The 13,350-nt window shown below is 32.1% G+C and overlaps 1 protein-coding gene across 4 annotated transcripts in view; it reads left to right on the top strand.

Moving 5' to 3' along the window:
• Nucleotides 1–13,350, top strand: part of LOC124533263 (beta-arrestin-1) — a 95,581-nt gene that overhangs the window by 74,786 nt on the left and 7,445 nt on the right. The window contains exons 3-6 of one of the 4 annotated variants that reach the window (XM_047108487.1): nucleotides 5,789–5,855; nucleotides 11,543–11,638; nucleotides 13,047–13,107; nucleotides 13,172–13,332. In XM_047108487.1, coding sequence (XP_046964443.1) covers nucleotides 11,567–11,638; nucleotides 13,047–13,107; nucleotides 13,172–13,332 — 294 coding nt within the window. In that variant the 5' untranslated portion in view covers nucleotides 5,789–5,855; nucleotides 11,543–11,566. Of the gene's footprint in view, nucleotides 1–5,788; nucleotides 5,856–7,217; nucleotides 7,509–11,542; nucleotides 11,639–13,046; nucleotides 13,108–13,171; nucleotides 13,333–13,350 lie in introns of those variants that run through there. The other 3 variants (XM_047108494.1, XM_047108473.1, XM_047108481.1) reach the window with 3 other exon arrangements.

Genomic DNA, 13,350 nt, shown 5'->3' on the forward strand with positions numbered 1-13,350 from the left:
TTTGCTAAATGAAAGTAAATTGTCTTGACAGTGTTTCTCAACCTTTTTGTAAATAACTTTCGAAATAATAAGATATAAAACCACTGTTTTTTCATGTCAAAATTTGATATAGCTTCATGGGGCTTATGAAATGTTTTCAAATCTAAAAGAGCTAAAGTTCTATAATATCATAAGATTCAACTGAACCAAAATCAACTAGTACAATCATGATAAGATTATTGAAGCTTTCATAAAGTGGCCCTAATATAATTGAACAGCTGCTTTGAGTAAATTAAATTCTGCTAAGTGATTAACAAAAGTAACTTAATGATCTTTAATCTGTTTCTACGCGTTTTTAAACGATTAAATCAATTGTAATGCAACTTTGATAAGTTGTTTTGCGTACTCCCGTGAAAGTTATCGAAAGTCATAGTTTTGTACCATAAAAATGTCGAATCTTGTCGCATGCACGTGTTATCCAGTACATAGATATAGGTACCTAATATTAATACTTAACTGTCATCAAGAATCTGAATTTCATTCAAATTTAATGGACTCCTTTCCTTAACATATGTAAAACGTTGAATCAAATTACGTGGTTAACGGGGGTAAATTGTTTGAAAGTTAGCTTCGTACTAGATTTGTAATACGGCTAACGTCTATTTCCGTATAGCAGCGTTAGTTGTTAACGTTGCGGTTTGCGCAGGATAATTGAAGTTGAAAACAATTCTATGAAGGCTCATATCAGACGTATGTGGAAAAGGTTCCGGACCTATGATGTTGAAATATTCCATAATTGTGCGTAAACCTATGAGTTGTTATCAATATAATGAACAAGCATAACATTTCTGTAAACCCTTTATCAAATGTAGGTAAGAAAACTAATAGGTACATCCAGTATACTAGTTCATGTTGTCTATTTCATCTCATATTAAATTGTTTATTTATATAATATATGATACAAACAAAAAAAAATCGCTGATTTTCTTTCGCCGGTTTTTAGTCAGGTCAGGGTATTTTCTTTTCCGAACGGGTGGTAGTGTTTCAATTGAACATCAATAAGAAAGTGTAATTCTTCTATATTGAATAAAGTTGTTTGAGTTTGTCAAAATTTTGCTCAACCGGGTGAAAAATTCAGTTGCAAATCTTGTGCCTCATCTATCAAGATGGAGTTTAGTAAAATTTTGTAAAATACCTAAGCTACACTACTACAAATATTTAAGACTAATAAATTAATACAAGACCGCCTGGGTAGGTACCACCCACCGTTTCTTTTATGGCTGCAAACAGTTTTATAGCACGGTTAAACCCTTTTCATAAAACCCAATTGAGTTATTTTTCACTTTTTAGTGCAATTTCTGTTATTTTTTTTTTAAGTCGGTTTCGATTTATTTTCTATTTCTAGTGTATGTGGTATAGAAACTAGTAGTAGTGAGCTGAGAAAGCTGTTTTATCCGTAGTGTAATCGGATTACGAGAGTGTAGCATAATAGCAATTTAAGTTAGCTTAAAGTTTATTTTAATTACTCTACGTAGAGAGAAAATATTAAACGACGTTTCAATTTGTAATATAAAGTAAGAGCTTAGAGAACTAATCTAATTATATTGTCTGTACCAAATGCGTTAATTATTTATTTTATTTTAACACTTAACGCCAACACAAGAAAAATTATGACGCAGGATATTTGTAAGGTTAAAATGCGTAAAACCATCTGTTCCTAGCAAACAGTTGTTACTGAATGTCCATCGTGTTGCTTCTCATCTTTATATATCTTATTTTTTCTTTATGTAATGTATGTACATGCATATAAAAAAGAGTACTGAGTTTCTTGTCGATTTTCCTCGGTAGAACCTACTTTCCGAACCGGTGGTAGCTTCACTTAACATAAAAAAGTTGATAAATGACGATTCAAAAGTGCTTGTAAAAGCCTACTTGAATGAAATATTTCGATTTTATTTTACTGAATTACATGTTCTTTTGTGTTTAAACAACAATGTATGTCCGTGGGTGGTTTATATTGGACAAGTTGGTGCTGGAATTAACGTCAGGATTAAACAAACCACCCACACGTTTATTTGTAAAAATAGTATAATCCAAATACAAATATCGTTATTTTAAAACAATCAGCATCAACCTCACCAACAATTCAATTTATGTTATTTGTACGATTCTAAAGTATAGTTTTTCTTTACTTTTTTAGTATCATACTATATCTGAAACTACAGAAAGAAAATGTATATTAAAAACAGGAACTTATTTACAGTTATGTAAGTTATTCGTGTTGATAAGAAATACTACTACGTGTCAAATAATTTGATCGGACGTAAAATTTTTGTAAACGTACAAGAACAAAACATACGCGTCAAACACGTTTCTCCTTTTAATTATAATCGATTATAAGTCAATTAAAATTGTTCAGGAACGAAATGAGAACATATCGTGAAAATATTGAATTACATGTCGTAAAGAATTCGTTTTCTGAAACGATAAAGTAAGCGAAGGAACGAAATCCGATTCGTCGAATATGTCACTCTCCTTTGTCAACTTTCCCTGAAAAAATTGAGCAGGATTCACGAAAACTCCAATCAGAGCGGGGTCACTGGTGACGGATGTTCAATAAAGGGGAATGAGATATAAATGTAAGAGTAAACATACGATGGTGAACTTTTATCTCGAGTACGGCGACCACGATGTTTTCCGACTTTATCCGATTTATTAGTAATCGACAAACCGGCCCTTATAAAAAGTATTTGTTAAATACGTTAATGTATCCTGTTAAGTTACCAATACTGTTGTTATGTATGATTGATTGATGGCAAAATTTATTATTGCTCTAATTTCTACTGGACTACTATTTTATTAATTGACTATAAATCTTATTAAAATACATTGATATAAATTATACATTCCTAACTTTCTTTGTCTCAATTTTTTGATTTATTTTTATTTACCTTTTGTGCTTTAGATAATATATCTCTAACGTACAGATAATACTAAAATAATGTGTACATTTATAGTTGTATATACATATGTGTTAAGGAATGTTTAGCTGTGATGAATTGAATTTTCTTCAAAGGATGAAATTTTGAAATACATAATGCAGCCTGATTTGAATCTATATTTGATGATGTTACGTTATCGTTAGCGGCGATGTTGCAATGCTGAATGGTTACCCTAGTCAGTTGTTGGTGACCGGGCGACGATCTGATTATCCCATCCGATGCCACCCACGCTCTCCACTCGATTGGAGCGCGGAACTAGGTAATGATTGAGTGTCGAAATGTATCAAACTACACGTTCCGATAGATTCACAGCAGTAATTGCTTCGTTTCTAGTTGCCAAATAAGTTTCGGCAGTAACACGTGATGCAGATGCGTTATTTAGTAGTAAGTAGTAGTAACAGCCTGTACATTTCCCACTGCTGGGCTAAGGCAAAAACAATTGAAACTTATATCATCAACTATCCATCTTGAGTTGACAGAAGTCAAATTCAACAATGAACAAGAATTAATTACCCACAATTAAACTAAGAATTAAATTATTTACCCATATGATATTAATCCGTTTATTAATCATGTTTTTATTTTATTAATTTTTTAAAGCTCCGTGTTATGTTCCATAATTCAAAACGAATATTTTAGCTGTGTTACAAATAAATTAAACTAAACATTTTGTCGTTGTGATTTTAAAGATCTATGAACTTTCATAAAAATTTTTAAGTACACATCGTGTACCTGTTAAACTATTAATAGCGTTCACTTGAAAATCGCCCTGTTCGCAATTTTCACCAACTACTTTGACATCTTGTTTCAAACTAATAGGTAACATATAAACATACATATATAACATAAAATATTATATATGTCATATGACGAATATAAATTCAATTAGAAGTTTATGCGTGACTCTGGAACATTAAAAAAAAATCACTATAATGTGTTTTATTATCCATCCATATTAATATTATAAATTTGAAACTCTGTCTGTTACGTTTTCACGCTTAAACTGCTGAACCGATGAAATTGGGTATGGGGATAACTTGAGGCCAGGGGAAGGTCGTAGGCTTTTTTTACTTTAAGCTTAAGGATTTTTTTAATTCACCCCACAAGGAGTAAAATGTGGAGTGATGTGTTGTTAAAGCCGCAGGTTTAGCTAGTGATAATATCAATTGGAGTTTATTATTCTTTTTATTAGATTTTTATAATTAACTAGCCGTTCGACCCGACTTCGTCCGGATTGAATGATAATTTTATTTACATCCCAATCGCAACGCCGCCTTCATGAGACTAACTAAACTTTGATATGCCTACTTAGTATTTTGGATTCAATATTTGACTTACAGTCCCTATTCGAAAACTCGCATGTAATGCTGATACGCCATAAACACTTTTAAGTTTTCTGAAAATTTAGATTTTTCAGCAATTTTGTCAATTTGTAATTAAAAAAAGAGATTAACAAAATCGGTAAAAGCGTTCTCAAGTTATGAAGTGACTAAGAGAAATGCCCGTGGCTTTGCTCGCATTTTAAGGGGTCGGTTGTCATTTGTTAGGCAAAAAAGTAGCCTATGTCCTTCCTTTGACTTTAAGTTTTCTTTATACCAAATATCATCAAATTCGGTTTGGTCTTGTAAGGGCGACAGACAAACAGAGCTACTTTCACATTTATAATATTAGTCTAGGTTAAGATTATATACATTTAAAAGCGTATCGAAATAGCGAGATGACTCGACTATTTATTATTGCACAGCTATGGCAGATTTAAATCTAAAAATATGATGAATAATAGAGATACATCTGTTTGCGTTTACTTGATATATAGATTTCTTTTATCTTTCGACGCGAGCGTTTGTATAAGATTTTATTTATTCACACATTATAATTTATGATATCGAATATGCACACGTTTGTAAAAAAATATGTAATGCGTAACAGTTCGCCTTTTTGTTCATTGACTGCAAATATGATGATATCTTGACAAATTTCAGTTACTGTGTTCATTCTTAACTAACCAAGCCAAGCTCAGGTTATGCTAGATTGCACAGAGTGTGCACAATATATAGGTACACCCTCACTTACAATCAGATGCCACGGTTCGGATGAGAGAGTCCAGGCTTAAGACTACGTAGCTACTATTACTACATGGAACTTTATGTACGTGAAATATGTTTTAAACTTTTTTTTTATGGTATAGGTTGGCGGACGAGCATATGGGCCACCTGATGGTAAGTGGTCACCATCACCCATAGACAATGACGCTGTAAGAAATATTAACTATTCCTTACATCGTCAATGTGCCACCAACCTTGGGAACAAAGATGTTATGTCCCTTGTGTCTGTAGTTACACTGGCTCACTCACCCTTCAAACCGGAACGCAACAATACTGAGTACTTTTATTTGGCGGTAGAATAAATGATGAGTGGGTGGTACCTATCCAGACGGGCCCGCACAAAGCCCTACCACCAAAGTTGAAATCTAGAAAATATAGCATCACTCACTCAATGGGAACATGGACTAAAAAGATAACATATTTAGCACACGTCCACGTGGAACGATAGCAATTAGTTTAACAGCAGTATATTAATTAAAAAAGATCATTTTACTAAAAAAATATAGCCTTATATTGAATAATCAAATATATGGCTTAATTGCGAGTGTAGTTTATAATTAAAGTAAATTGAAACGGGTAAAAGATTTATTAAAAAGACACCTGAAACGGCGGTGTTGTGTATACCAATTTGCTTCATTATATCGTAACTGTAGAGAGCACATTTAAATTATATTGATTATTAAACATAATACGTTGTTTCAGGGCGGTGCGGCTGCGCAGGAGTAGTGTGAGGGGGTAAAGCGCACCCTGGAGCCGCCCAGGGAAATCTGTAAGTATGATAATCATGTGATTGTTAGTAATACGAATGTTTGTCTAGAGAATAGAGATGAACGTAAACTTGCTCGAATAATTATTTCAATATTTACTATTATATATTTTATATTATTTATTTCTTTTATAAATCGCTGCTAACCAACGGAACACCAAATAAAAACCCACGTAACGTAGCCAACGTTTTGCTTACATTTTTTATATTATAACAAAATGTTTAAATTATAAATTTATGTTCACATAAATTTGTCATTTGACACAAACTTTGTAAATTACTGCTCTCTTATATTACAAATCAAGTCGTTGTAACCGAGGATAATTTCTGAGAAGTAACAAACGCAGAATTGTTACTAATATTCTTTCATGTAAACAAAAAATTTCTTCGGCATGATTCACAGATTCAATTGGCGTCACTGAACCAAGCCCAGCTGTCATATATTCGGATAATCATTTTTCTTCGGTATTTGCCTCATTGGCGTCAAACTGTCTCAAATTATTTGCTAATTACAGTACGTAGGTAGCGAAGCGAATAGTCTGGGAGTGGTTCTGCGGGTACGATCTCAATTTTGTCGAATGATTAAATATGAAAATACTTCGGAGCATACATGTATAGTGCGACACAAATTAGATCTAGCATCGGAAAATGCAATGGAATGAAAATAAAACCGATTACTGCTGATTTACACAACCAATGGAAATAGCTCATTATCGCGCCATACGACGCTATTCGTCGCTATAGATTCACGCGTCAGAGAAAGCAAGTGCAAGTAAAGCGATGCGTCAAATTGACGAGTATATTAGGTCATATGATATTACAAATTTATTCGCATGAGAAATAAATATTGATAATTTGGGATAGCGTACTCAATTCGGATGTGATCGGTTTTACAAATTTTCCCGATGCGACATCTAAGTTGTGTCGTACTATACAATCAGACAAAAGCCCGCTGTTATAACACCTACGGATTGTACTCGTAAATGCAATTTTTAGTGTCAACAAAAAATGATGACACTCAGATATGATATTAATAAGTCATTGTTGTTCAACGTGTCATAATGTTACGCTACATTCGCTAATCTAAGTCGTGACCGATGCTGGAGTTAACAGAGATGTCGACGTGACATTAACTTGATTTGTTTCGTTGCGTAGCGTAACTAACGCGTTCGGTGCAAACGCCGTTCGCAGATACCACGCGAACGTCTCTCGTTTCCTGGTCTAGTCGCTACTCAGAATGTTATCCACTGTGACATCATGTGGGTACGTTTTACGTTTCGTATTATCACGCCGTTTAACATAATTGCGAGTCCTATTTATTACTCGATTGGAGTCATTCACCGGTTAGTCGAGAAACTGCGTCTCTCGGAGCGGTTCGCATTGTATTAATTAATATTTTAATGTAATACAGTAATATATGTGACGCGTGGAAACAGTTATTTATTGATATGTGATTGAATTTAATTAAATCATTGTGTTGTATTTCAATGTTCGAGCTTCAATTATTCATGTTTTGTATGAAATTGTAATTCGATTGATACATTTTTGGATTTAATCTTTTAATTGGAATCTGTTTACAATTGTTAATATATAAATAGCTGAAGTGTATGGCGATATTCAATGACTGTGAAAAAAATGGTCCGTTTAACAAAGCAGGTATGTTTATAGTGGAGTTATTTTTAAGTGTTAATTTCCTTTCGAGATTAGGTTAGATATCTAGTAGGGCAAGAGTGATATTGATAAAACTCAGTGTTTCGCTGAAATAGTCCTTACATTTTCCGAATCATTGAAAAGGATGGGTATACTTTAATGTTGATAATTATGAAACTTAAATTCATTCGTATAAGGATACTGAAGTACAGATGTGTTGCCTTACGATCAGTAATACATATGATAAGACCACTCGCAAGCGGAACTTCAATATTCTGCAATTAGTCGTATTTAAGCCATAATTAATGTTGAAAATTAAAGTAAAACAAAATATTTTAATTGACGTTTTCAAATTTAATTCCCACTTAAAACTCATCAATACATATAAAAAAAGGAAAAGTTACTGTAGACTGTATTGTTTTGTAATTGCCTATATGTTTATTAGATAGATAGACTTGAAAATTCTCGAAGCTACTAGAAATATAACTGACTTATCTTCATTTTATTCTTTCTCTTGAATCTTTTGCTTGAAAAATGCAATCATCAAATCAAATTTTATTTAAATTCCAATTAATTATGACAGTCATCATTTACAAATACCAAAAGTTTAGGTCATTGATGTTTAATATAAAAATAAATTTATTATTATAAACATATTAGTATTGCATATCCGTATATTATACAATTATATAATAACTGATTCAGGAAATCACAATATATATTTAAAATACATTTATCCCCCTAAATTCGAGCTTCAAACTATTTTCCGAGCGGTCTGCAAGCTGGCTGTGGCGTTAAATAAAATCAATTTCGGGTCGAATCCTAATGCTATTGTTATATAATTGTCGTCCCGCCTTGTCGCACGTGTACATAGGTGCCTACAACAACAATAATTTATTTATAAAACTTCCATAAGCTCATATAGAACTTGATTCTGTTTTTTTTAATATTTAATCTGTGTACCTCATTTAAATAATAATAATAATATAGAATTCAATGTTATACTTAAGAACTCTTACGATTTTTTGTTAGTGTGGTCTAGTCATTGGACTAGTTGAGGGTTAAATTTCAATATAGAATTCGCTGTTGTACTGAAACGTTTGGAAATAAAACGTTCACGACATATTACTTTTATTGTTAGCTTGTTGTTGTTGCACTCGCTTTACTTCAGACAAAATATCCAATAAAACTAAATTATACTTTATTCATTATAATTAAAGGTGGAATTGAATTACCTCATCGTTGTAACTTAATACTTTCTTATTTTAATTATCCTTAAACTCACCCGCTTAGAATACGACCTCAATTTAATAAAGTAAAATGATTGTTTAATTTTTACCTACTCACTACCTACCTACATTTTACATAGTTGATCTTTAATAACTATGTTAAACGCCATTTCGTATTTACAGGTCGTAGACTGATTTTATACCCTGTACAATGTCTGCAAACTTTTAGATCCAGTTACGGGCCAACTTATCGATTAGAATGAAAATAACTTTTGAACGTACAATTGCGACAGTTTAATTGAAATGTAAAGGGCAAAACGTAAGGCGCTAACAGCTAATTGTGTCAGGTGGATGTACTCATTTGTTGTATATATTTTATAAACAAATATTACCTTTTTATTATTTTACTTAATGTTTTACCATTTTGGAACTTGGTCTACTATATTAGAACAATGTCTGAATACATTGTGTTTTTGTTTTTTCATAACCTGGCATAGTGTAAAGCCGTTTATAGATCCGAGATGGCGCAGTAGTTAGAACGCACCACTATATATATGTTCTTAATTTGTATTTATAATTTATCGTGCTCAGCTATGAAGGAAAACATCGCGAGCAAACTTGTGCATTCCACCAACCTGCATTGGAACAGTGTGGTAAAATATGTTCCAAGCCCTCTCCTTTGTAGTTAGAGTAGGCCATTAGCCCAGCATTGTGAAATTTACAGGCTGTTATTTAACTTTACTTTTTTTAGTGAATAGAATTTATCAACATTCCTTGTAGTATCAGATGGCTTACCACGAGTTTTCTAAATATTCATACCGTATAATAATTTTTTTTTCGTTAATTTTTTACGATACAACTATCTCATCCTACGGCTTGCCCCGCAAATTTATAAAACTTTACTTATAAGTCGCAAATCGTCACCATGATTTTTAACTCCTTGAGAGGTGAATTAAATTAAAGACTTGACATCCTCGGGGCTCAACTATCGTCACACCAAATTTCATCTAAACCGGTTCAGCAGTTTAAGAGTGAAGGCTTATAACATTAGTGTAGATGTGGATGTTTCTTATGTAAGGACGTATGTATATGGAATCTTATGTACTAAACAAATAGTTTTTAAATATTATTAATTAATACATATAATGTAGTAATTAAATACATTTATTACAAATAATTCCTCAACTATTTCCTCTAATTAGCAGTTGTTTGATTTTATCCAAGTTATTTGTATAATGACTGCAACATAGAGTATGTATGATATCAACCCTACAATTATAATATATCTGGTTAATTAGTTTTCGTACTATGCAGAATAATGAAATTATTATTATTGGTTATATTCAATGACATGAATGATATGAGCATCGGGGATCCACATCCTAGCTTCATCGTCAGATCAGCTCCACCGTACCGATATATCGATACATGCAAAATATTATATCGTTACGATTTAATTAGAAGTAAATTAAAATGAAATCCTAGATTTGTTTACATACTAATAATTAACATTGTTTACATACCCTACAATTAATGTTTATATAAAAAAATATATACTAATTAATAATTTAACTCTACTATTTAAGTATGTTACGAAAATTTTATTCTATATATTTTTTGTTATACATATTTGGTGATAGCTATTTTAAATATATATGTTTTTCGTTCGCAAGGTTGATCTTATATCAAATAATAATCAAAATCAAAATAAACTTTATTCAAGTGGGCAGGCTTTATTACAAGCACTTTTGAATCGTTATTTTACAATTAAGTGAAGCTACCACCGGTTCGGAAAGTAGATTCTACCGAGAAGAACCGGCAAGATACTCAGTAGTTACACTTTTTCAACATTTAAAAAATACAAAGTCATGTTAGTTAATACAATTATTTAAATTGATAAATGATAGTTGAAAACAGCTTGCACTCGACAATGAAATCAAATCAAAACATTCTTTATTCAATTTGACTCATAAAAGAACTTTTGAATGCTCATTAAACAGCGTTGAAACGTAAAACTCACCCCGGTTCGGAAAGTAGATTCTATCGAGATAGACCAGCAACGAACTCAGTAGATACTCTTTTCACAAATTACTTGTATAATAAGACTCTATAGCCAAATGTAACCTTATTTTTATAATATAAAATGTTTATGAAGTTAACGATGTTTATGTTTTAAAAACATAAACAAAACAGTAGCCTACATATCACTAGACCGCATCATATGCAAACATATATGGAATATTAAATGTATGCATTTTTTTTTTTAATTTTAAATAAAAAAAAAATATGAAATCTTTCAACCGTTCAAGTGATTGTACAATAAATAAACAAAAACATAAACTATCTTAATAATGTAATCATATCGTATTTGTATGAAAAATATCAAATTATATAACATATGTTTTAGAGTTCTTTCGATCTTCAGTTCACCGTAGAGTATTCATATACTTCAATTGTGTTTATTGTGAGTGCTCGGTACCGAAGGACAAAATCGTGAGAAAACTTTCATGTGTCGTATATAATTCCGTCATGTGAATATTCACTAAGCCGAAGTGGATTCCTGAAATAAGCTCGAGTTCCTTCTCTTTCAAGGTAAAGGAGCTCTTTGCTCAGTTATGCGATAAATACGCGCTGTTACTTTTGGTAGCTTTGCGTTCAATATGATTCTGTGAAATGACAATTCAAAAGTGATTTCATAAGTCGATTAGATCGACGTATATATGGTTTTGATTATGTAACTATATATATTATTGTATAGTGACTTATTTTATGTAGTTGTGTAATTATATTAATAGTATATTTGTTGTTAAGTGGTGCGGTGGGCGCGGCGGCACAATGGACGACGGAGGCAGCAACAAGCAGCGTCAAGCCACGCGAGTCTTCAAGAAGAGCTCGCCGAACGGCAAGGTATAATATAATATTATATATTCAAAGATATTTAATGAAAATGTTCGCACTATATATACACTTTTATCACCTAAATAGCCTAATCAATCAGAGAATGAGAATAGTATAATATAATAATTATTAGTTATATTATATAGATTTATATATTCCATGGCTTCATACTTACTAAGAAATCGCAAGCTCTACTATAATATACACTAAAAATAATTCTCGATAAATATATCTTTATTTATAAAAGTATCGGATAAGTTCCAATCACAACGTCGCCGATATTCAAAGCGCCATTTTTTCGCGGATCCATAAAGCTATCAAATAATATCACATCATGAATAGATTATCTAAGATCTCGACCAATGATTCCGCGTCGATTCAATTTCGAAGTTGTTTATTTGTCTTTATTCCTTGTGTGATCGGCTAACCGATTATATTTATCGAGGTTAATTATATTTGACTTAAATTTGTAATAAAGAATTGGGATTAATAAAAAAAATCAAGATTCTTTACCCTATGATTTACGATGTATAATAATACTAGTAGTCGCCCGTGGCTTCCCTCGAGTTTTAGGGGTTGATTTGTCATGTGTTATGAAAAAAAGTAGCCTAAGTCCTTTCTTGAAGATCAAGTTTGCTTCATTCAAATTTCATCAAATTCGTTTCAGCGATTTGGTCGTGAAAGATCGACAGACAGACAGACAGGCAAACAGACAGACAGTGTTACTTTCACATTCTTTTATAATATAAATATATAATATAGATAATCTATTTGATAAAAGTGTTTTCAAGTATTTATAGTGTGTCTCGTTCTCATTTAAACGGTATTTATAAAAACATTTGAAAAAGAATGTCTTGAAGACATAGAATACGAAACGTTTAATGACAAAGTGGAGGAATATAAAGGCAGCTGATGTTATCAGATCGTTCCGGACAGGAGATTAGTCGCTGCAAACTCGAAACAGGATTGAAACATTTTCTCAGTGGCTATTAAAACTTATGTATTTATGTTTTAAATCAAACAATATCTAAAATAACTCAGTGATATACGTTTAAGATAGCAGGTTCAAGCCCGTTCAGCGTAGTGGTAAAAGCTCCAACAATTATACCCAAATGGATTTCGGTAGTAGGACAATCTTTAATTTATATCTATACATATAATGTGTCTGATCGTAATAATAAAATAAGAACTTTTTACCATATGTACTTATACACGGTACATAAACCAAAATAACATTTTTTTCGGCCTGGAACGGCTAAACCGATTTTGACGGCTCTTAACTTTAACTTTTTCGTTAAATTCAAACGCGCTCAAAGTCGGAAACTAATTAACTCGGAACGCCTTGTAACTAACTATATTCAAAAATATAATTTCATTTAAAAAGTAATACTTCAAAATGTATTTTCTTTTGTTTCAGATAACTGTATATTTAGGGAAAAGAGACTTCGTAGACCATATCACACATGTAGACCCAATTGGTAAGAATTGATGTTCCTGTAATAATGTGGAGTGTGACATGAAAAAATAACATTGTAATGAAAGTTTCCGATTTCGTTATAGACGGAGTGGTCTTAATCGACCCGGAGTATGTAAAGGATAGGAAAGTGTTCGGGCACGTGCTCGCCGCCTTCAGGTACGGCCGGGAGGACCTCGACGTACTCGGGCTCACATTCCGCAAAGACCTCTACCTCGCAGCCGAACAGGTAACATTTAAGTACGGC

This window comes from Vanessa cardui, chromosome 1 (assembly GCF_905220365.1).
Source record: "Vanessa cardui chromosome 1, ilVanCard2.1, whole genome shotgun sequence".
Taxonomy (NCBI): Eukaryota; Metazoa; Arthropoda; class Insecta; order Lepidoptera; family Nymphalidae; genus Vanessa; species Vanessa cardui.